The sequence below is a fragment of the Vicugna pacos genome, chromosome 3, assembly GCF_048564905.1.
Source record: "Vicugna pacos chromosome 3, VicPac4, whole genome shotgun sequence".
NCBI classification, from domain to species: domain Eukaryota; kingdom Metazoa; phylum Chordata; class Mammalia; order Artiodactyla; family Camelidae; genus Vicugna; species Vicugna pacos.
Window position 1 is genome coordinate 1366952 of NC_132989.1, and position 25315 is coordinate 1392266.

General features: G+C 47.1%; 2 protein-coding genes across 11 annotated transcripts in view; one reads left to right on the forward strand and one right to left on the reverse strand.

Moving 5' to 3' along the window:
* The window catches only part of LOC140690765 (germinal center-associated signaling and motility-like protein), a 34671-nt gene extending 32672 nt beyond the window's left edge, over window positions 1–1999 (reverse strand). Inside the window, exon 1 of one of the 2 annotated variants that reach the window (XM_072952693.1) lies at window positions 1855–1999. In XM_072952693.1, the coding sequence (XP_072808794.1) occupies window positions 1855–1964 (110 nt within the window). In that variant the 5' untranslated portion in view covers window positions 1965–1999. The remainder of the gene's footprint in view (window positions 1–1854) is intronic. The other variant, XM_072952697.1, reaches the window with a different exon arrangement.
* LOC116278925 (adhesion G protein-coupled receptor B1-like) overlaps window positions 1–25315 on the forward strand; it is a 113633-nt gene that overhangs the window by 40281 nt on the left and 48037 nt on the right. For 7 of the 9 annotated variants that reach the window (XR_012065987.1, XR_012065968.1, XR_012065971.1 and 4 more), the window contains exons 2-3: window positions 16055–16358; window positions 19553–19859. The gene's annotated coding sequence lies outside the window, so the exon portion shown is untranslated. The remainder of the gene's footprint in view (window positions 1–16054; window positions 16359–19552; window positions 19860–25315) is intronic. The other 2 variants (XM_072952618.1, XM_072952612.1) reach the window with 2 other exon arrangements.

Genomic DNA, 25315 nt, shown 5'->3' on the forward strand with positions numbered 1-25315 from the left:
GTAAAAATTCCTTGAGTAGGCAGGGAACCGAGTTCCAGGCAGAGGGCTAGCAAATGAGGGGGAAAGCAAGCCAGTCAAGAAAGGATAAGGAACCTGAGGGAGACAGGGTGCAAGAAGAGGGTGGACCAGCTCTGCTGAGTCTTGCAGGCACTGTTAAAGAGACCTGTCTTTATCCTACAGCAAAGGGAAATCAAAGATTACAGGCAGAGCATGGCACACTTGGGTCTGCATTTTAACAAGCTTATTCTGACTGTGGTACAGACAACTGGGTGAGGGCACCAAAGCAGGCACAGGGAGGCAAAGTCAGGAGGGTGGTCCCTGGGGGGAAAAGTGGGCTGGACAAAGGGGGATTCACAAAGAAAACCAGCAAGTCTGGACAGATCGAAGGGTGGGGAAGAGGTGATCAGGGAGGCCTCCTAGGGTTCGGGCCAAGTGGCTGGGGTAGGGTGGTGCCATTCACAGAGATGAAGAGAACTAGCAGGGGACAAGACACGGGGGAATTTGGCACTTCGTTTTGCATATATTGGGATGGAATGGTTTTGAGATAACCCGGAGAAATACCAGTACGCCACAGACTCTGCAGGTGTGGGACAGTAAATGGCCTGGGCTCAAGTCATAAACGAGTGAGTTTTCTGAGGATCCGTGGAATGCTTGAAGCCACAAGAGACCACTCAGGGAGGAAGCCCACACTGAAAGAGAAGGTGGCCAAGGAGGGAGTCTTCAGAGTTCTGATGGCAGGAGGTTGACTTGAGAGGCAGGGGTAGAATTTGGAGAGGCTGCGCAGCCACGAGGTAGGTGGGCCAAGGCACAGAGGGTGACTACCCGTGCCAAAGCTGCCTAGAGGCCCAGCTGCACATCCTCAACTGGCCCTGGCATCACAGAAGAAAAGGCTCTTTGATTTGATACCTGATGCTCCCACAGCCACTCTGACGGATCCTGGAGGTAAGGGGGCCTCCATTGTTTACAATATAAATTTTTCCAATGGCTGTTGACAACTAAATGCAACTCAATCCTGACTTGGATTCCATACTGCAAAAAGGAAATGGATGAGAACAGCAAAAAAAAAAAAAAATCTGAATAAGGCCTGTAGATGTTAGATGTCCTGGTTTCACTAGTTCTGTTAAATAACATTTGGGGAACCTAGCTGATTAAGAGTGTGGGGATTCTTTGTACTAGTTTTTTTTTTAACTTTTTTCAAATTCTTAAGTTATTTCCAAAATAAAAATCTTTTTTAAATAAGACATTTTATAAATGTAAATACCTCAGAGTTGAGCCAGGTGCAAAACGGCTCAGGAATAGTCTTTGTGAGATAAAGGGCCCTTCCCCTTCCTCTCCTACCCATCTCAATACCAAACGAAAAGCGGGGGAAAAGGGAAAAGAAAGACCCTAGGCAACCTATGCCATCCCAGAAGTAAAGAGGACCGGCAGAAAAGCCCTGCACCCAGCGCGTCCCCTGCCGCCCCGCGGAGCCGCCGTCCACTCCGCCCACAGTCCCTTCAGGGTCAGGCCGGCCCCGCCCAGGGTCCCAGGCACCCGCCCTCGGTGCATCCCGCACTTGCGCCCCCGGCCCCGCCCAGGGTCCCAGGCACCCGCCCTCGGTGCATCCCGCACTAGCGCGCCCGGCCGTGCCCCGCGCCGAGCCTGCTCTGCTCCCCGCCCCGCCTCCCCGTCCCGCAGCGGGAGCGCCCCCCTCGGCGCCCGGAGCTCCATTGTTCCCGCTTCGGTCCCGCCTGCCCACCGGCCGCGGGCGGCAACGAGAGCCAACGCCCCGGGCGCCGTTGAGAAAACGCAACGCCAGGGCCCACCGCTCCCACATCCAAGCGGGGCCCGGTCGGCGAACGGGGCGACGCCTACTTTGCACTGAACTGTCCGGAGCCGCGTGGGTGCGCGGCAGACGCTACCCGCAGCGCGGAGCCCGGAGCACCGCAGCCCCCGCGGCATCGGGCGTCGCGGCCGCGCAACATCCCGCACGAGAGAGCGCGGCTCGCCTCGGCCCGCCTTCCGCTCCCCCAGGACACGCCCCCGTGGCCAGCGACCATAGAGACCTTGGGGCCTCTGCGGCGCCTAGACGGAACCCGGAAGTGGCTCCAAGAAAGGGCCTGGACAGCAGAAATGTTTTTTCCTCTTTTGCCGCCTCCACGCGCTTTGCTCGCTGCGGTGCAAGCCTGGACGCGTTCCTCGCTGGTTCTCACGAAGGCACGAAGCCTTTTTCTCTCTAGGTTGGTGACTATCCATTGTGAGTCCAGAGCAACAGCGACTTCACTTGGGAACTTAGTAGAAATGCAAATCCTGGGGCTCCGCCCAGCCCTACCGAGGCCGGATCCAACAATCTGGGCGTTACCGTCCAACCTCACACTCTGGCCTTTGTGGTTTGGCCAATTCTTCGTTGTGGGGCTCAGTCCCGTGTGTTGAAGGTTAAGATTCAGATGAAATGTAGGCCGCCCAGTTAAATTTGAATTTCAGATAAAGGTGTACTCTAAGGTTAAACTTTAAGTAGGCGATATGTATTTATATGGCGACCCCTACCCACAGATTTTTATTTGCTAAATCTGGCAGTCCTGATTTTAGGATTTTGAACATCCTTTACCCACTAGGTGCAAGTAGCACACCACACCCCTGCTCCCCCAGTTATGACAACTAAAAGTGTCTGCAGACAACATACCCTGGGGGGCAAGATCCCCCTCCCACCCTGGCCCACACCCACCCTCTTCCCCCCACCCCCAACACGCACCCCTTGAGACTCACCGCCCCATAAGGTATACAGGACAGAGTACTTTACAGAAAAGGGTGCCTTGGCCTCCAAGGGTTTGTCTAATCACTAAAAGCCTTGGGACCAAACAGTGCTAAACATTCAAGAAGAGGGCCAAGTAGTGAAGGTTCTGTATTTGCTCCTCCACCCTGGCGCTTCAGCATAAGGGTTTTTGGTCACTGTGAAGCGTGTTCCAAATCCCCTGGGTCAAAAAAGTAAAACATCATGCCAGTTTGTGAGATTCTGGAGCCAAGGTCACACTCAAGTTTGTCATTGTTCGTTCCACATATATGTCTTGCCCTGCAAACCAAATACAGGAGAACAAAATGTCCTCGTTCTCACGGGACTCACTTTGTAATTGTATGTAATATACTGAAAGGTGATAGGTGCTGTGAAGAAAAATGAAGCAAGTAAAGAGGGTAGACGGTGAGCCCTGGGGGACGTAGGGTGCTTTTTAGGTAACATGAGGTCAGTATTTCCTACCGTGCTTGGTTCTCCAGAACCTCCGTCTCATTCAGTCATTCATCCATTCAACAAATATTTACTGAAAGCTCACTCTGTGGCAGTCACTGCTTACATTCCAGCGAGAGAAACAGTAAACAAGTCAAATATATGGTATGTCAAAGTGAAAAGAGCTACGGAGAAAGAGAAAGCAGTGAAGTAGGGTGGGAATCCAGTTTTAAACAGCGTGGTCAGGAAAGATCTCCCTGAAAAAAACATATTTGAGGGAAAAAAGAAAAGCTATTAAGAGTAAACCATGCAGAATTCAAGGGGGAAATGCTTGAAACACAGAGAATAGTCAAAGGCCTGAGGTGGAGGCCAGCCCAGCACTTTTAAGCAACAGCATGGCTGGAGCTGAGTATACAAGGAGGGTCCAAAAAAACGAAGTTGGGGAGGCCAGGTGGGTGGCCGGCCTCAGTGTTCACTTTGGGCCCCAGCAGAGGAGGAGTGCGGTCCGATGAAGATTTTCTAAGTGCCCTCTGAGGTGAAGCAAAAGCAAAGCCAAACGAGGCTATGGTAGTGGGTCAGACCAGATATGATGGTGATTTGGACCATGGTGTGGATGGCGGAGGCAGAGAGAAGTACTGGGCTTCGGAATACATTTTGAAGGTAGAGACAAGAGGATTTGCTTATAGATTGGATGTAGAACATGAGGGAAAGGAGTAGGAGGAAGGACTCAATGTTTTTAGCCTTCATAAATAGAAAAACAGTGTTGCCTTCCACTGAGAAGGGAGAGATGGCAGAAGCAGCAGGTTTGGTGAAGATGAACAGTTTAGTGTTAGATGTCTTAGATGCAAACTGGAATCCTCATTGTTTTGAGACCTTGCTTAGCAAATTAATGGAGATTACTGACTGGCTTGTCTTTTCTAGATGGATAAATACCTATCTCACTTATATCCACCTTTGTCTTAATTAATGCGTAGGATCCTGACGTAAGCCATCTTCTGCGGAAGTGCTCAGTAAAAATCTGAGGTTTTGCTTGAGTAACTGGATTGTTCCACTCAGAAATTAAGGTTCCTCATTCCCATATGAACAACGCAAGTAGGCACAACGCCTCGCTGACTCGTAGAGTTTAACCTGGGGAGCGATTACACTAAAACTTCCCCCTCCATCCTAGCTCCCCAATTCCTTCCTCCTCAGGTCATACAAAGGGTGTCTGAAAGGACCTCACTATTCATATGGCAATACACGTGCTGGAGACCGTGGCTCTTCATTCACAAATGACCTCCAACAGAGGATGGAGGAATCTGAGAATGAGAGGCCAACACTCTTTCAGAATAAACCAGCATACAAACCGCCAGAAATATCAGGGCCCCACTGAGGGCTATTAGGATCGGAGAGATTTGGGGAAGGGGGAATCAAAGATACAGGGAGACGTAAGTATAGATGAAAACCAGGGAGAAAACGACAGTCATAAAAAGATGAAGGTGAGAAGAGAGGGATGAGGAGAATGATGGAGTAGAGGGTGCCGGGGTCCTCTGGGTGAGCCCATCTGGTGGCGCTGGAGCGCTCTCCTTGACTGGTGTCATCTTAAAACAATAAAATAACCAGTTACTTGACCAGCAAAATGGGTTTATTAACATTGGCTGTGCTGTTGCCACACAAGGAGAAAATCTTTCTTCCTCAGGCAGATGGTGGTAAAGCAGGGTCACTCCCAGCCAGAAATGCAAAGTGTGTGTTTTTCCTGTTGCGATCTGTATTGACAAGGAGTGGTACGCATGTGACCCTCCCTCTTGTGGCCTCCCGACTCCACTGTGGTGAAGTTCGCTTTTATTAATTTTCACACGGGTCTGCCTTCTTGGAGTACACTGAAGGAATTTTTCTGTTTTGTTTGTTTTTGTATTTTTAGTGTTTTTTGGAGGGGGCGGTAATTAGGCTTATTTATGTGTTAATTATTTTTTAATGGAGGTACTGAGGATTGAACCCAGGACTTACTGCTCTACCTACTGCTGAGCTATACCCTCCCCTGCAAGGAAGTTTTTGTTTTGGTTTTTTAATAAAGAAGCCGTTTCTTTACTTGTAATGTTGGAGGTTTTAACCAGCCCTGTGGTGAATTGAATGGTGTCCTCTCAAAAGATAGATTGACCTAGAATCTCAGAATATGACCTTATTTGGAATAAGAGTCTTTGCAGATGTAATAAATAAAGGTAAAGTCTTGAGATGAAACCGTCCTGGATTAAGGTGAGCCTTAAGTCCCATGGCGAATGTCCCTGCTCTTCCCTGGCTTGTGGCTGCATCACTCCAGTCTCCACCTCCTCTTCACATGCCCTTCTCCTTGTGTCTTTGTGTCACATCCATCATCCCACCTTTGTGTTTTAAGCTGTTGCTCATAGTATTCTGGCAAAAAAAAAAAAAAAAAGATGTTCTATTAGTTATTTAGGTTTACGGCTCAGCATAGTGGGGTCTCAGTTATCATGTATCTTGTATAGTAAGTCACTTGTAGCTTATTTATTCCAGCTGGCGCTTTTTGAATGGCTTTGGTTAAAATTTAACTTTATTTCTTGTTTCTCTTTTAACACACCTTATGCCAAATCGTGTTGAGTTAATCATGTGCCCACAGTGACTGGCATGAAATTTACCAACCTTTCTACATGCTGCTGAGTATAACTCAGTCACACTTTCATTTATTGCTAAATTTTGTTTTGTCCCATAAAGGTCAGTTCAGCAAGGAATAGCGAGCTACATGAACAGTGCACTCAGTGCCTGTTTCTTTCAGCTCTTTATAATCTAGAGAGCATTCTGCCTGCAATGTGGATACTAGTACATGTAGTTTTACCAAAAAGTAATAAAAAGATCAAGACCAGGTCTCCATGTTTATGGAGGTTCAAAGAGCCCGTCTAGATATTTTCGGTGCCTTGCTTGGATTGAGCTAGTTTAAGAATTTTTAAAAATTGAATATTTAGAAAAAAATTTCAAATTTGGAGTGAAAAGGAGGGAAAAACTACATAATAGGAATTGGGAAAATCAGCCCATTAAATCAGAATTATTTCTAAAAATGCAAATTTTGAAATTGCCTTTCATTGAGAAAGTAAGTAAGTGTTAAAGAAAATTTCTTGGAAAAAAGTATTAAAATTCAGTTTATTATTTTATTATTTTTATTTTATTTTATTATATTGAGTTATAGTCAGTTTACAATGTTGTGTCAATTTCCAGGGTAGAGCACAATTTTTCAGTCATACATGTACATATGTATATTCATTGTCACATTCTTTTTCACCATGAGCTACCACAAGACCTTGTATATATTTCCCTGTACTATACAGTATAATCTTGTTTATCTATTCTGCATATGCCTGACAGTATCTACAAATTTCGAACTCCCAGTCTGTCCCTTCCCACCCCCCTCCCCCGGCAACCACAAGTTTGTATTCTATGTCTATGAGTCTGTATTTATATTCATTTTGTTCATTTGTCTTTTTCTTTTCTTTGTTTTTTTTTTAGATTCCACATATGAGCGGTCTTATATGGTATTTTTCTTTCTCTTTCTGGCTTACTTCACTTAGAATGACAATCTCTAGGGACGTCCATGTTGCTGCAAATGGCATTATGTTGTCATTTTTAAGTTTATTATTTTATTATTATCTTCAAACAAGCCTTCTGATAGCTTGTTTATAAATACTGTCTGCTTTAGGGGGTTGACAATTTTGAAAAAGTGCTTATAAATATAAAGTAAGAGGTACTTAAGAACGGAAAGGGACTTGAGGAATTAAACATATTTATTTAAGTAATTGTTTAGTTTACTTTGTGGGTATATATGAATATGTATATGTGTGGGGTGAAACTGCATATAAAAACTCTAACGTCTGCCAAGCATTGACTAAATAACACTTCATGCCTGATGACACTGGTAAATAATATTCCATTAAAGCTCAGCTGTCAGTTGCTTGTCTGTTTCAAGGTGGGCCACAGCCATAAGCAGAATCCCAGTCCGCCCAGCAGTTAAGTGTGCCGCGTGCCTGGCACCACGGTTGTGTGGGACCACGGGCAGCCTTGTCAGCTGTTCATCAAGATGTTTTACTTAGGGGAACGGGTAGAGATTTTAGGCAAGATGGCTCTGAAAACAGACCCAGATGCCAATTACAGCGTCAAGCTAGACTCTCCTGCTATTAACGGGCCCAGAGTAGTAAAAGCGACTTTAACCAAGAAGTTGCTGGTTTCTCAAAACTTGCATGTTAGGGAGTGACACTGAAGGTGACATACGTGCTGACAAGAACTGAACCGACTGGATGTACTTTGTACAGCTAAGGATTTAGTGTCCTACGTAAAGTTAAGAATTACTCTTGGTAAAGAATACGTACCCACGGAGACAATAAATACATGCACAATTAAACGTGTATTATGTAATATCAAGTGTACAACGTACATTCCATGATGAGTATGTATGGCAGAATATCGTATTTACTATGCAAAATTAAACATACGGTATTAATAGAAATATAAATGGGAAAAGACTGAAACATGGCCCACGGAGGAGTAAATTACTCTTTTTCGTGTCTTCCAAATAGGCATAGCACATGAAAACCATTGCAATGAATATAAAGAATCATTTCTTTGAATTTTTAAATATACGTCTTTGTGTTTTAGAAGTATTATTTATCTGAATTCACATTGCATTGGGAGTCCTACCATCCATAGTATGTAGTGCCCTTACCTTTAGGTACAGACTTAAAGGAGATGAGTTCTCTACCTGCCCTGTTGACAGTAGACAGCAGGGACACAGCAGATGTAAGGAGAGAAAGAGAGAAGCCGGGAGGCTACAAAGATATTCAGACAAGAGATGAGGACACATAGGACCAGGGAAGGAGAGTAGAGATGCTGTGAGGTTGCGAGTTGTATTTTGAAGGTAGGGCTCATGAAATTGGCTGATGTGAGTGTGAGAGGAGTTGAGGATGACCTCCTGGATTTTGTCTTGAGGAACTGGAAATGTGGAGGTACTATTAGTTGAGACTGGGCAGGTCACGGCTGGGATGAACAGAAATCAGGAGATGAGTTTGACCCACTCTGTGTGAGGTGCCTCTTAGACACCCCAGGAAACCCCACCTGGAGTTCCCGGCTAGAGAAGTGAACTGGGGTCAGCAGAGTATAAATGGCACTGAAAACTGCTAACCTGAATGACAGCACCAACCATGAGGGTAAGTGGATTGGACTGCACGGTGGGAGTGGAGCCCCTGCCACGCCCCTTCTCCTCACCACCAGGGCAGCTGAGCTGAGTAAACTCAGCTTTGGTCCCTTTGGTGGCTTCAGTGCCTACCTGTGCATGCAGGCCAGATTTCAGCTGCCAAGATAGGATGGGGCAGTGGCCTGGGAGCCCATGCAATTCAGACAAATCTCAAGGAAGGAGCTTAGAGTTCTGTACCCAACTCAAGTTTCTATTATTTGGAGATAAAATAGAAACTTCAGGTTGAACTCTTTCTGAAACACACTGATCTGGTCACAGGGTGATGACCATCACCGAGTTGCTCTCAAATCATTCATTTTTAATAGAACAAGGCCCCTGAACTTGGACCTCCCCACTGGAAGACAGGCGCCCCAGTCTACAGTTCCCAAATCCCTGAGTTTGCTTGTTACCCCAGAATTTAACTCCCTCTCCCCCAGAGGAGTATTGGAAAATAATTTTCCAATTAAATGAGGGCTCTCTGAATAAAGCAAGTCTGGACTTAGTTTTCCCCAGTCCACCAAAGACAGACAGGAGCCTTTCCCCGGCTTCATCCCCACACTGCTTCCTTCCCCGCGGCTGCTCCCTGAGGTCAGAGTCCTCTAGTCATGACATCCTCAAAGGTAGTCTTGCCGCAGCTTTGCTCCCTTGAGCAGCAGATCCGTCATTGCTCACACCTGTCCCCTTGTCACCCCAGGGTGTGTTCAGCTGGGCTGGCAGTGTGGCCTCTACACGTAAGGGGTCATTCACCACCAGTGAGGAGAATGGACACTCCGGGGGCACGGCTGGTCTCCAGGAGGTCAGAGCAAACTTGATGGCAGCCGCAGCCACTCCCCCTGGCTTCTTTCTGTTTGTTAAGTTCCTCAAAACAGCCTGTTGTTGAGAGTCCCCAGGACCACCCTCAGGTTCAATAAATAGAAGGACGCACAGAACCGAGAAACGCTGTTATACTCTCAGTTACAGTTTCTTGCAGTGAAAGGATACAGATTAAAGTCAGCAAGGGTAAAGCACAGGGGCCAGGAAAGACCAGGTACAGTCTTCCAGTTGTCCCTCCTGGTGGAGTCATACAGACCGTGCCTCGTTCTCCCAGTGAGGACAGCGCACGCGGAGCACCATCACCCGGGGTCAGTCACATAGACACGACTGCCCGCCTGTGTGGCTGACCTCAGTCCCCAGCCCTTTGAGAGGTCAAGCCTGTACTGCATGGCTCAAGGCCCCCAATGTGAGTCAAGACCTTGGCCTAGACTATCTGAGGTGGCGCAGGTGAAGAAAGACCCTCTTATCAGGCAGGATATTCCAAGGACATACAGGTTACCTTCCAGGAACCAGGCAAGGCCTCCTCTGGAACGTGCAGAGTTTGGAAACTCCAGGCTTGGCAAGTCAGCTCTTCCCTGCCGAGACCTCGCCAAGAGCTTAGGAGATTTCATTTTGTTGGTCATTGCCTAGAAAATTACAAGCTAGCTGTAAAGACTTTGGTTACAAAGCGTTGGACTTTCCTTCAAAACATTTTTCAAAAGCATCTCTGGCCCTCCTCTTATGACTCTCCATCAAAATACACAATTCTTATTATGCAAAATGGGTGAATTCAATTTTGAATTATCGAACCAAGCTGCTTCCAAATTTACATGAGGAAACTCAAGAAGTTTAACCCATATTCCACACTCATAATTCCAGGTTTTCCCAGAAATGTCTATGGCACAGCCAGTCCACACTGTCCTCACCCCCTGGGTCCCTGTGCTAGCTGGCCCCAGGATTGACACATAGAGGAAAGAACAGTGGGCTGCAGGCAGGCTTTCCTCACCCTTTATTAGAGAACCATTATTGCAAAGTCCAGCATTTTAAGAAATGAAATGGAAGGCAAGACAAAAATAGAGGCATCACACCTGGCAGCGATGATTCTGCACAACTGTTTTACTTATGCGACTGGGTGAGTGTGAGTAACTGTGTGTGACTGTGTTTGTAAGTGTGTGTGAGAACGTGTGGGGGGTGTGTATGTTTGTGCTGTGCCCATGAGTAGGCTGGGTCATTTGATGACGTGTTACTTATGTGGCCCTTTGGTTAGTTGGAGGCAGCCATGGTGTTTGGTGAAGGATCAGACTTGAGGGCCCAGAGGCCGAGATTTGAGTTCTGGCCCTGCATTTTAGGAGCTTTGTGGCCTTGGGCACATTTCTTGATTTCACTGGGTCTCAATTTCTTTTTTTTTCTTTTTTTGTGTATTTTCTTTTCTTTTTACTTTTTTTATTGAGTGATAGTCATTTTACAATGTTGTGTCAAATTCTAGTGTAGAGCACTATTTTTCAGTTATACACAAACATATATATATTCATTGTCACATTTTTTTCCCACTATGAGCTACTGCAAGATCTTATATATTTTTCCCTGTGTTGTACAGTATAATCTTGTTTATGTATTCTACATCTTAAAATCCCAGTCTGTCCCTTCGCACCCCCTGCCCCCTTGGCAACCACAAGATTGTATTGTATGTGTATGAGTCCGTTTCTGTTTTGTATTTAGATTTTTTTTTTTTTTTTTTTAGATTCCTCATATGAGTGATCTCATATGGTATTTTTCTTTCTCTTTCTGGCTTACTTCACTTAGAATGGCATTCTCCAGGGACATCCATGTTGCTGCAAATGGCGTTATGTTGGTGGTTTTTGTGGCTGAACAGTATTTCATGATATAAACATATTACATCTTCTTTATCCAGTCATCTGCTGATGGACATTTAGGCTGTTTCCATGTCTTGGCTATTGTAAATAATGCTGCTATGAACATTGGGGTGCAGGTGTCATTTTGGTGTAGGGTTCCTTCTGGATTTATGCCCAGGAGCGGGATTCCTGGGTCATATGGTAAGTCTATTCCTAGTCTTTTGAGAAATCTCCATACTGTTTTCCACAGTGGCTTTCCTTGCTTCCCTCTCCCACTCTTAATGATTTGGATGTCTTCTTTTACAATTTTGTGCTTATTCTTTTTGTAATTCATGGCAGTTATCTCCTTTCCAGTTATGAGTTTCTCAGTTTTGTAGCATCCTGCTGCTTTTCTAGAGTAGACCTGTCAATATTTCTTTCAGCATGGGTTTAGTGTTGCTAAACTCTTTCAATTTTTGCTTGTCTGTGAAGGTCTTTATCTCTCCTTCTATTCTAAAGGATAGCCTTGCTGAATAGAGTACCCTAGGCTGCATCTTTTTTTCATGCAGGACTTTGAATATATCTTGTCACTCCCTCCTGGCCTGTAGTGTTTGTGTCGAGAAAACAGCTGAGAGCCTTCTGGGGGTTCCCTTGTAACTCACTCTTTGTTTTTCTCTTGCTACTTTTAGGATCATTTCTTTATCCTTGACTCTGGCCATCTTGATTATAATATGTCTTGGTGTGGATCTGTTTGGGCTCTTCCTGTTTGGGACCCTCTGAGCCTCCTGTACTTGGCTATCTGATTCCCTTAGGTTTGGGAAGCTTTCAGTCATGATTTCTTCAAATACCTTTTCAATCCCCTTTGTTCTTTCTTCCCCTTCTGGAACCCCTATCATGCATAGATTGGCAGGCTTTATATTGTCCCATAGGTCCCTTATGTTGTTTTCATTATTTTTTATTTGTTTTTCTCTCAGCTGTTCTGACTGGGCGCTTCCTGTTGTCCTGTCTTCTCGGTCACTTATCCATACCTCTGCGTTATCTAGCCTGCTTTGCACAGCCTTTAGGTCAGCTCTCATCTCATCCAATGAGTTTACTAATTCTACTTGGTTCTTCTTTATAGCTTCTATTTCAGTTTTGAGATATTTTATATCTCTAAACACTATTTCTTTTAGTTCCTTCAGTACTGTAATCACTCCTTTTTTGAAATCTTGATCTAGTAGGCCATCCATGTCTATTTCTTTGATCATGATTTTAGAATTTGTTTTTAAATTCTGACTAGGGTATGGTTTATATATATAGCACAGTGTGCGTATCTTATTTGATGAAGTTGAGTGTATTTGTACACTCGAGGGACCACCCAGATGATATGAACCATTTCCATCGCCCCAGGAAGTTCTCCTGTGCTCCATTCCAGTCAATACCCTCAGGTGGTAATCCCTACTGTTACTTTTATCTCCAGTGGTTAGTTCTGCGTGTCTTTAAACATCATGGATGTGAAATAATAAGAGTATGTAAGATTCACCCATGTTGTGATTGTTATCAGTAGTAAGTTTTGTTTTCTTTGTGTAATTGCTTGGTTTCTGCTGGGTAGTATTATATGAATATACACTTTATATATTGTTTATTTATGTCAGTTTGAATTTGGGGCCATTATGAAAATTCCTGTCCATGTCTTTTGTGGACATATGTACTTATTTATTTGTGGATCTGTACCAAGGAGTGGAATTTCTAGATTGTAGGATATACATATATGTTGCATCAGTAGAGAATGACAAATAGTTTTCCAAAGTGATTAAACTGAGTTACACACCCACCAACACCATATGAGGGTTCCAGTTGCTCCATATGTTGGCCAGCATTTCCTAGAATCAGTCTTTGAATTGCAGCCATCTCTCATGGCTAATGGACGAGAAGGGGAATCTCACTGGGGTTTAATTTGCATTTCCTCCATCTCTTGTGGAAGTCCTGTGAGTTTTATTCCCTAAGGGATCCCAAGTCCCGGAGTAGGGGTGGACAGTAAAGGCATGCTGAATGAGTGAGCAATAAATGACTCAACAAGTCAATAAGAGCCATTAGAATATGTCTAGGCTTAGATGTCTAGGCTTACCCTCACCCCAGCTTTTTCTCTTTCTGCCTGGGAGCCCCGCTTTGAGAACCTCTGGCTAAGAGGCAGTCCATCGGGAAGCTACAGATCTGCTTTGCTCTGGGCCTTACCTGCTCTCCCATTACACAGGTGAGGGTCGTGACCAGGGGCACTCACTGTCTTTCAGCCCAGGACGATGTGTCAGGGGTGCTAACTCCAGATCCCAGTCACCAAGCCCCTGGCTGCTCTCAGGACAGGCTGGGGCTGCAAAGACAAAATAAACTGAGATTTACCCTCCCTTCGGGTTCTGTGACAGGACTCCAACTGAAAAAAAAAAAGGCTACAGAGATTCACAAGAGGGCAACAGACCCTGCAAGCCCTCAGTGGCCCAGGGGGCTTGGCTCTGTTATTTGCGCATCCAGTCTTCTTTTTTTCCCAGCAGCATCTTCTCCCTTCCTCCCAGAATTTTTTCAGGGTGCATCCATTAAAACTCAAGCCAAGGACTGTCTTAAAGGGAGAATGGAAGGAAGAGGAAGGTCTTAAGACAGGCTGATTGGGAAACTTGATGGTGCTGCGTGCCTTGAGGCTGGGATTATGGAAGGGACTGAGAGCTTCTAAGAGCCCTGGTTCTTTGTCAGCCCCACAGAGTCCTGCCTGGAGGTGGCTGTTTGAGGAGGCAGGAGGGCTATGACTGACAGCCAGGCATGATCCATGTTTCAAAGCCTGGGGCTCTGGCAAGGGCCTGTACCTGCCCAGAGGGGATGCATTTTTCTCATCTGTCAGTCCCCAGTGGCACTTATCTCTAGTTTCCTGGAGTTAGAGCTGCCCTGCCTGGCGTGTCCTCCTTTTGCCAATGGTTGTCTCCCTAGCACACAGGCCAGAGTGGGTCCATTAGAGAGCTCAGCCAAGCGGCCATCCTCTGCACGGCCTTGTCCATCAACCTGCTTCCTTTTCCCTTCCTTGTCTGCTCACGTTTAGGTTAGATGAAATCACTGGGGGCTTTGACCAGCTCCCCCAGGCCCTGCATGCTGCCCTCTTGCCTGGGACAGTCCAGCTCCACTCTCCCGCAGAGCTGGTGGAGTCCTTCGGAGACCAAGTCCACATCACCTACCGAACACCTGACCCCCTGCGACCCAGGGCACGTCTGACTGCTGATTACGTGATTGTGGCCATCCCAGCCAAGGCTGTCCGGCTCCTCCGTTTCCAGCCCCCTCTCTCTCGAGGCAAGGAGGATGCGCTGCGATCCATTCACTACAGCAGTGCCACCAAAGTGATCCTGGCCTGCACACAACGTTTCTGGGAGCGCGAAGGCATCTTTGGGGGCAAGTCCAGCACTGACCGGCCTTCCCGCTTTATCTTCTACCCCAGCCATGTCTTCCCCAATGGCACAGGGGTCATCCTGGCCTTCTATACTGTGGACGATGACTCCTCTTTCTTTGATGCCATGGACCTTGCCCAGGCAGTCGATGTCGTCCTGGACGACCTGGCTGCAGTCCATGACCTCCCCAAAGAGGAGCTGCGGGCCCTGTGCCCCTACTCCGCCATCAAGCACTGGAGCCAGGACCCCCACTCCATGGGCGGCTTCACCTTCTTCACTCCCTACCAGTATGTGGACTGTGCCCAGGAGCTCTGCAAGCCAGAGGGGCGGGTCCACTTTGCCGGTGAGCACACGGCCCTGCCCCATGGCTGGATTGACACGGCCATCAAATCGGGGCTCAGGGCCGCGCAGAGCATCCAACAGGCTGTGGGCTTGGCTTTGACAAAGGGCCACAGTGACCCAAAAGAAACTCGCTCCAAAAAGGAGCTATAGCCAACCTCACGGCCCCAGGAATGGGGACAGTTCTGGTCACCATGGTCCACCAGGAAGTCTCCAAATCTGCTCTTTTACTTTATCTCTACCTTTTCCCAAAGAAGCCAGACCAAGAGGTGTCACATAAGGCCAAGGGACAGAGTCCCTCTAATACTTGGCCACCCATGTCCGTGGATTCACTGGCAGTGTCTCAACAACAACATAGGATACAGTGATTGAACAGTAAAGCATTCATTAAGTTTAAGACCATCACTAAGTGTTTTATTTACATCCTGGGTGGCATCTGGATAATTACTAGAGTTGAGGACTGAGAGTTAGGGAGGCCTTTGATTTCTGGGGTCCTTGGCTCTTCTATTATTCCTTTAATCTGAGTTTAGCCCTGCCCCACCTCCTCATCTCCACTCCTCCACCTCCCATGACTGCGAATTTTAAGAGAAGTGGGGGACTTAGGTCTTTAGATGGAGGCAACTCTGTGGCCAGCAACACGCTTGATACTTTTCCACGTTATGAAAGCAACCCTTGATACACGTAGTCTAATATGCCTCCATTTTATAGATGAGGAAACCTGATTCTCCAAGAAGTTAAACAACTTGCCTGGGGGCACAGATGCTGATCCAGAGGGATCAAAACCTTCTTGCTTCTTCTGTCACTCGGCGGCTCTCTCTGTCTTATTCTTTTGTGTATTCCTGAAACGATTAATGATTCATTTTGCAGACATTCAGCGAGGAATGTGTAGAATGTTTGCATGAATAGAAATTCTCAGAATGCACAGCATCAAAGCAGCAGAGGCTGCTCTCCATCTCTTGTCCATCCTTCTGGATCTTCTTTGCCTGACAGCCCCAAGGGGTGAGGAGACAGGCAGGTGGAGTCAATACTGATGAGCACTTTCAGGTAGACAGATGCATGAGGTCCAAAGAGATCCATCATTTGGCAGAGACCTGGCCTAAATTATGTCCCTAAGGGACCTCTTGGTGTGTGTGTGGCGGGGGTTGGTGGCAGGGGAGGGCATGTGAGTAATAACCCGAGGGCTACAGGAAGGGGACAGGTGGCCATGGGGTGAAAGGACAGTTTGTCACCATAAACAAAAAGGTGGCTTCAGAGCAAGCTGAGAAAGTGTCATTCTCTTTAGAGTCTGAGGCTGGGACAGAACAAGGTCCCCAAGAATCCGCCCCCCAGCTGGGACCTTATCCGACTTGCAGGCTAACAAGTGAGCCTGCCACAGTTCCATGGCTGCTGGCAGAGGACACGAGACTCATGGGTCAGTGACAAAGGACTTTACGACCCGTGGCACAGCAAGCAGCTAGAGCACCCCAAACCCCCAGGCCCCAGTGGGGGCATCGCAGAGGGACCCAGGTGGACACCACGCATGCAGTGGGCCTGCGTTGCAGCCGAGCAGCACTGAACTCAGAAAACAGCAGCTGTACAGCGAAGCAGTAAGCAAGGCTACTTTCTGTCTGGGGACGGTGAGGGGGTGGGGGGGTGGGCGCAGGGGACAAGACGTTACCGCATCCCTCAAGGCCACTCACTAAAATGCAACTCTGGAAAAGAGCCCGAAGAGCAGTCAGGGCCTTGCATTCCAAGCACATCCAACAGGACCGTGCAGAGGGGCTCACATTCTCACTGTGATCGCCCCTCCCAATACTGACGGACCAGTCTTCTCACCGCCTCCATCCATGGTGTGGTTTCTGTCTCGTTCCTCATTTCCAGCCCAGCTCCAGAGGGGCTGGCTCCCCCGGTCTCACCAACCCCCTCTATCTCACTGTGCACACGGAGCTCCCATGGAATACACAACCACTCTGACAGTGGCCCTGAAATCCGGTGAACAGACCCGAGTCCTGCCCTTGGTGAACTTGGAGACAAACTTAGGGACTGTCTTATTCTGTAAGAGTTGCTATAACAAAAATAACCATAAACTGGGTGGCTTATAAACAACAGAAATATGTTTACTACAGTTCTGGAGACCAGGAAGTCCAAGATTAAGGTGCTAGCAGATTCTGCAGATTTGGGCCCATTTACTGGGGGCCCAGTTTCTTGCTGCGTCCTCCCAATTTTTGCCCCTGCCGCTACTTGCTGAGTTTCTACAACAGACCATATGTGGTCCTTGAGTTCCTGTGATTGAGCAATAAACAAAGTCTTCTCCCTGAGAAAACACCCTGATTGTGACCTGATAGGGAGAGAAGAAAGGCTATAAACATATAAATTACTACATATTAGGTAATAATAGATGTTTTAGCAAAAAATGGAACAAAACTGGATGGTAAGTGTTGCAAGGGTAGCTATTTGACACAGAGGTTTCAGGAAAGGACTCTGTGTAGAAGTGACATTTTATCAGACAGCTGAGTGAAGGGAGGGCAACCACTGCAGACACGTGGGTGAAAACATTCAGGTCATAGGAGAAGCAGTTGATAGCCTCCAAAGCAGAAAAGGGCTTAAAAATGACGACGATGAGAGAACACTGTGAAAATAGCAGCGTGAAAGAGGACAGAGCGGTAGAAAGTAGGCCAGTGACATGGGTAGTAGCCATTAAACTTCGGCTTAATGTGTATGAGAGGAAAGCTACTTGTAACAGAAATGCAGTATTACCTGACCTTTCTGTTTACTAGATGGCGAATGGACCACTGGGGGCAAATGTGGAAGGAGGACACTGGTTTGAAAGCTGTTACAGTGACCTGAAGAGTTGATTGTATCCTAGACCAGGGGCTGTGATGGAGATGATGAGCAATATTTGGATTCTTGATTTATTTTCAAAGTAAAATGTGATAGGATTTGCTAATAGATTAGACGGGAAATATCAAAGATAAGAGTCAAAAATTGCTGAAGTTTGGACTGAGCAGCTGAAAGTGGACTTCTACTTACTAAGAAATATGAGATTGCAGTAGAAGCATGTTGAAAATTAAAAAAAAGAAACATTTATTTTGAGTATGTTGAGATATCTGTTATATATCCAAGTGTGCATGACTGTGAGAAATTCCTCTGGCCTGTTCATATTATGTGTATTATTTTTTACCACCTAGAGTTCAGTGTCCTCTACAACCCTGAGTATTTAAATGTGGAGCTATTAATGGCAACTTATAAAACTATTGAATACTTAGTCTTAAGCCTGGATTCTGAGTTAATCACTGTTTAAATTCTGTACCCAGATAAATCCATATTAACTTCTACCTTTTGTTTTTGTTTCTAAATAATTTCTCTACCAATGAAAGAACAAAACTCCCACCACTTATTCTTCTCTCTTTTCCCACACCCAGACAGACCAGACAGACCAACACACACCAATACACATTCACACCAACACACACACCCACATACAAACTCTTCCTCAAATATATTAAATTATACATTAGTAACAGTTTTTCATATGTAGATGATATTTTTATAAGATTTTTCTCCATTAAAGCTTAATTAACTAGATGCACAATTATACAAAATAAAACTTCAAACTGTGTTTGAATTTATATATAATTATTGTTGAAATTAAAAAAGGTAAAGCACTAATCTGGAATTAGGTGACTTTTTTCCTTACAGTATAGATTTATTTTTCCCATTCCCATCTTTATAAAAGTGAAGCATGGTTTAGCCTAATGTTCACAGATGTAGTGTGTTGCTTTGATGATGAAAGAAAAGAGAGAAATCTGTATAAGTTAACATAATATGGACATAGAAATGTTTTGCTTGTAAGCAGAGCAAAATCTTTTTCTAACTCAGAAATAATAGTTAACATTTCCTGAAACCTACTACACACTAGGCATTTTGCTAAGGGCTCTATGTAAATTATCTTATTAAGTCCTCACAGAAAGCCTGTGAGGCTAATCTCATTACCATTCATTTTCAAGATTGTAAGTAAATGGAGGCTGAGAATTTAATCAACTAGAATATGGTAACATAGTGTTAATAGGTGTAGGCTGAAAATGATCCCACTTATATCTCATTCCATCATCTGTTTTTATAAGCATTAAGCTCTGAAAAGTTGTCATTGAATAAATACTTCTGTATGTGCAGTTTTGCTATAACAGCTGTATGTGAGAGAGTCCAATAAATAAGCCATCTTCTTTGATAAAACCAATCAATGTCTTGCTTTAAAATCTATTACATTTTAAAGATCAAGTATTTAATCAGATTTTGGTTACTATTCTAATATTCTATAACACGAGCTAAGGAATCAATACACAAATAATCTAAAAGTTTAAGATAGAATTTAGAGACCATACATAATAAGAATCAACTTAAGGCCAAATTGACGACTGCTCACTGTAGTGTACATAGCAACTAACTAAGCAGGAGTTTACCCAGTTGAAACTTAAATGCTATTTAAAGAATCGCCTGAACTAATTTTCCACTATTGCTAAGTAGGCTATGCTTCTAGTAAATTACTCTATTCTGACTCATCTGATCTGTGAATACCGTGGTAGACTGAGCTCAGAATTCAGGGCACAAAATGAGAACCAGTGGGGGATTCTCGCATAAACGTTCATGAGCACTGAAAAACTAAATATACTCCTATGAACCTCTTTCCTAGAAATGAGAGAGAGAGTTAATTTTTCAAAATCTGGGTTCTCTAAGCCTCTTGCATTTTACATTTAAATATTTATTGCCTAATTACTCTCATGCCTGTTTTCTTTTTCTACAGGCAACTTTAGGAATTTTCTCATTAACCAGAGAAGGAAGGGAAAGAAGATAAAAGCAACAGAAACTTAACTCAATCAAACTATGCAAAAGGATTTTCAAACTAACCGCTCGCCGCAGCCCGTAGGGGTGGAGCCCCAGCCTGAGGGTGGGCGCTTCCGGCGGAAGGAGCAGGGACGCGGACGCCGGAACCGCCCAGAGCGTTTGGGAGCCGGGCGAAAGCCGGGCGCTCCTGACCAGCTTCCAAGGAAGAAGGCGGTGTGGGGACTGGGCTGCCGCTTGCTGTCGCCTCTGCTGCCGTCGCCGGGCAGGTAAGGGGGTGCTGGTGGGGGCGCGCAGATCGGGGAGCCGGCGGGAGAGGCCTGGGCTGCGCAGCTGGGGAGGCTCACGGGTTGGGGGTGCGTGGGATGCCTGGGCCGCTCGACACGTTAGGGCCTTGAGGCGGTGCGGGCCGCCGCTGTGGGTCGTGGTGCCCCCCTCCCTCCCGTTAGGAGTCCCTGAATCCCATTTCTTAGCTGCTGCTTGTACCCGGGTTTGGGGAAGCGGTTGAAGCTCCGGGAGTTGGGAGGGCGCCGACGGGCCCGGGAGCACTTCGGACCGGCCTCAGGTCATGGCCTGCTCCCGGGAGGCGGGTGCGGTCGCGGGGCCGCGGCGGCGGCCGCAGTGGGATACGGGCTTCGCCGTGCAAGTTCGTGGATTTCTTGCCTTTTCCCCGTGGCCTGTAGCAGTGTCTGCTTCCCTTTCGCGAGTTGCGTGTCTGGCGCTCAGCCTTGCTCCTGGGAGGCGACGCGGTGCTGTCAGGGTGCGAGGGCGGCGGCGGCGGCGGCGGGCGGCGGCGGCGGCGGCGGGCGGCGGCGGCGGCGGCGGGCGGCGGCGGCGGGCGGCGGGCGGCGGCGGCGGTGGCGGGCGGCGGCGGCGGCGGGCGGCGGCGGCGGGCGGCGGCGGCGGGCGGCGGCGGCGGCGGGCGGCGGCGGGCGGCGGCGGCGGCGGGCGGCGGCGGGCGGCGGCGGCGGCGGGGAGAGGGGTGTGCTCCTGAGAGCCAGTGGACTTGCTCCCATCTGCCCCGCATGCCGTCCTGGGAGGCGGGCGCGGGGCCGCGGCGGCGGCCGCAGTGGGATGCGGGCTTCGCGGTGCAGATTACTGTATTTCTTGCCCTTTTCCCCGTGGCCTGGAGCAGTGTCTGCTTCTCCATGTTCGCGGGTTGCGTGTCTGGCGTTCAGCCTTCTCCTGGGAGGCGACGCGGTGCTGTCAGGGTGCGAGGGCGGCGGCGGCGGCAGCGGAAGCGGCGGGGAGAGAGGTGTGCGCCTGGGAGCCAGTGGACTTGCTCCCATCTACCCCGCATGCTGTCCTGTGGGCGGCCTCTGCTGCCCCAGGTTCGCAGAATGCAGGTTACAGGTAAACCTCCTGGGAGGCGGGCGCGGTGCGGTCAGTGTGCCTGGGCGGCGGCAGCGTCAGTGGGTAACGGGAGCAAATCCCCGCGCTTGCACAGGGCAGCCCCAGTCCTGCCGCCGCTGCCCGCTGACAGCACAGCGCCCCCTTTGCAGAAGCTGATTGACCTGTTGCTTGAGTCCTGAGAACTTGGGGTGTTAGAGGCAGAGGCCAGGACAGGCTGCGGGGGAGTTTGAAGCAAATCCACAGCCTCTCATAGGCAGACCCTTAAACCCGCCACAGCCGCCCCTGCCTCCGACCACACCGCGCCCGCCTCCCGGGAGCTGGCTGACCTGGGTACATGCCTGGAGCGGCAGAGGCCGCCCCCAGGCCATGCCGCGGTGGATGTGGGGGGCACATACCAGTTAGCCAGGGGCAACGCCCTTCTCCCTGCCACTGCCCCAGGTTCGCAGGACACTTGTTTCCAGGTCAGTGGGCTGCAGTTAGAGGGCGGCGACGTGGAGGTGTGCTGCTCCCCACCCCCCACCCCCAGCAGGTGGACTTGCTCTCATCTCCCCTGGGCCCTGTCCTGGGGGCGGCCTCTGCTACCACAGCTTCACGGGAGGCATGTCTTCATGTCAGCCTGCTCCTGGGAGGAGAGTGCAGTGAGGTCAGGGGGCAGTGTCAGCGGTGGGCAAAGACTTTCCGAGGACCAGGCTCTAGCCCAGGATAATTAACTTCTCTTGCTTCCTCAGTTGGTAGGTGTAGCGGCTTTTCCATTATAGGTTATTTCCAGATATTGAATATAGGTTTCTGTGCTATACAGAATAAACTTGTTTTAAATCTATTTTTATGTATAGTGGCTAACGTTTGTAAATCTCAAACTCCCAAATTTCTCTCTTCCCCACCCCCTTTCCCTGGTAACCATAAGATTCTTCACTAAGTCTGCAGATGATTTCCTAGTGTGTTTTTTTTAGATTGCGCATATGAGTGATATGGTATTTTTCTTTCTCTTTCTGGCTCATTTCACTTGGAATGATGATCTCTAGGTCCATTCATGGTGCTGCAAATGTCATTACTTTACCCTTTTTAATGGCAGAGTAGTACTCCATTGTATAAATATACTGCAACTTCTTTATCCAGTCATCTGCTGCTTCATTTAGGTTGCTTTACAATGTCTTGGCTATTGTATATAGTGGTGTTATGAATACTGGGGTGCAGGTATCTTTTCAGATTGGAGTTCCCTCTGGATATATACCCAGAAGTGGGATTGCTGGATCCTAGGGTAAGCGTATTTTTAGGTTTATGGGGAATTTCCAAACTGTTTTCCCTAATGGCTACACCAAACTACATTCCCACCAGCAGTATAAGAGGGTTCCCTTTTCTCCACATCCTCTCCAGCGTTTATCTTTATGAACTTTGGAGTGATGGCCATTCTGATTGGTTTGAGCTGATACCTCATTGTAGTTTTGATTTGCATTTCTCTGATAATTAGTGCTATTGAGCATTTTTTCATGTGCCTATTGGCCATTTGTAGTCTTCATTGGAGAAATGCTTGTTTAGGTCTTCTGCCCATTTTTGGATTGGGTTGTCTGTCTTTGTTACTACGTTTTATGAGCTGTTTATATATTCTGGAAGTTAAGTCTTAGTCAGTTGAATCATTTACAAATATTTTCTGCCATTCCGTAGGTTGTCATTGTGTTTTGCTTATGGTTTTCTTTGCTGTGCAAAAGCTGATAAATTCAGTTTGGTCCCATTTGTGTGTTTATTTTTGCTTTTATTTCTGTTACTTGGGTAGACTGCCCTAGGAAAACATTTCTGAGATGTATATCAGGTAATGTTTTGCCTAAGTTTTCTTCTAAGAGGTGTATAGTGTCTTGTCTTATGTTTACGTCTTTAAGCCATTTTGAATTTACTTTTGTGTATGGTGGGAGGGAGTAGTCTAATGTCATTGATTTACACGCAGCTGTCCAGTTTTCCAACTACACCATTTGCTGAAGAGACTGTCTCTACTCCATTGTATGTTCTGGCCTCGTTTGTCAAAGATTAATTGACCAAGTTTGTGTGTTTATTTCTGGGCTCTCTATTCTGTTCCATTGATCCATATGTCTGTTTTTGTTTCAATACCATGATGTTTTGATTGTAGCTCTGTAGTATTGTCTGCAGTCTGGGAGGGTTATTCCTCCAGCTCCATTGTTTTCTTCAGTAATGCTTTGGTAGTTCTGGTCTTTTGTGATTCCATATAAATTTGAGGATAATTTGTTGTAATTCTGTGACAAATGTCCTGGGTAATTTGATAGGGATCGCATTAAATCTGTAGATTGCTTTGCGTAGTATGGCCATTTTAACAATACTAATTCTTCCAATACAAGAACATGGGGTATCTTTCCATTGCTTTAAGTCCTCTTTAATTTCCTTAGTCAGTGTTTTGTAAGTCTCCATATATGTCTTTCACTTCCTTGATCAGATTCATTCCTCAGTATTTTATTTTTTTGGGTGCAGTTTTAAAAGGGATTATTAATTAATTTTGTAAAGAAATGCTGCTGATGTCTGTATGTGGATGCTGTGTCCTGCTACCTGGCTGAATTCTTTTATTAGTTCTAGTAGTTTTTGTGTGGAGCCTTTAGGGTTTTCTATATATAGTATCATGTCACATAATGGTATATAATGACAGTTTTACCTCTTCTCTTCCAAATTGGATCCCTTTTTTCTCTTTTTGTTGTCCAACTGTTATGGCTGGGACCTTCAATACTGTATTGAATAGAGGTAGTGAGAGTGGGCATCCCTGTCTTGTTCCAGATTTTAGTGGAAAGGCTTTCACCTTTTCACCATAGAGTATTATGTTGGCTGTAGGTTTGTTATAAATAGCTTTTATTATATTGATGTATGTTCCCTGTGTATCCATTTTGGTAAGATCATGGGCTCAGTGCAGTCAAGGAGGCTGGGTAGACAGTAGCAGCAGTGGCTGCGGTGGTGGGAGGAGGGCGGCTGCCCCTTGTGAGCCAGTCATTTGCTCCCATCTTCCCTGTGGCCTGGCCTGGGAGTGGCCTCTGCTGCCCCAGGTTCGCTGTAGGCATGTCCCCAAGTCAGCCAGCTCCCAGGAGGTGGGCCTGGTGCAGTTAGGGAGCAGGGGGCAGCTGGGGGAGGGGGCCTGCCTTGGAGGAGCTGGCCTCTTTGCTCCAGTTTTCCTTGCAGCCGGCCTGCCTTGGGGATGGCCTCTGCCACCCCAGGTCATGGGACATACGTGTCCCAGTCCGCTTGCTCCTGGGAAGCGGCCGTGTCATGGTAGAGGTGGGGGGCAGGGGCCACCGGACCGCTAACGGCTGACCCCATCTCCCCAGCCTCTGGTAAGCAAACTGGGAAATGTGTGTCCTGCCATCTGGGACAGCAAAGGCTGCCGGCAAGCCAGGTGTAGGGGAGACAGGAGCCTGAAGCAAATCCACTGGCTCCCTCAGGGCACCCCTCTGCCCCTGCCTCCGTGGCCACCGCTCCCTGACCGCACTGGGCCCAGTTCAAGTGGCTGACTTCACAGTGTGTGCTTTGCTTGGTCAGTGGTGTGAGGGATCTGCAAGTCTGGGCACATGGTGATGCTTTCTTCGAGTCATGTTCTAAAGAATGGAGACGTGTTTAAGTAGGGAAGTGGAAATTGACCAAACCCCCTGAAAAATCTGCCTTCTCTCTGCTGTTGCATTGGTTTCACAGGTCAGGATCTTTGCTGTTAGGATGGTGCACTCATCTGCTTTGGGGTGTGTCTCATGAATGCGCGTTTGGTATTGTGGCTGCTCTCAATGAGCAATCCTGGCTGCTCTGTGCAGCATACAGGGTCAGCATGGAGACTGCTCTGTGCAGCATACAGGGTCAGCATGGAGACTGAAGGGACCGAAGCTGCTGGGTTCCTTCTTGCCTGAGGACAGCCTTCTGTCTGAGCCAGTCAGTTGCCTGTCCAGTTTGTGGAACATTGTTGTTTATTATGTTATAAATTCCTACAGGCTGTAGGCATGGCTTTGGTACCTCTAGTTAAGACATTTAAAGTTACCTGTAGTTAAGACATTTAAAGTGTTTTGTAGGCAGACCGACGTACTCACTTAGGGTTTTGTATTTAGTTGGCACAGGAGTGTGTTGTGGCTTTTTTAACCTGGATGTATATGGAAAGCTGAAACTTTAGCTTTGTGGTCTTGTGAAACAACTTGATTTGAATAAAAGATATGTGGGAAATAATTTTCTTTACTCTTATGGGTTGTGAGTGATTATTTGAATTCTCAGTCTAAAAGGTCCCAAGTAGTCATTATATGCTACCCCCCACCCCAAGGACTGGACACGTGGGAATGAGCAGAGAGTTCACACAGTCAGGATGTAGGCCAAGTTGAGGTGGCCTTAAGTTGTCAGAACAAGACACTGA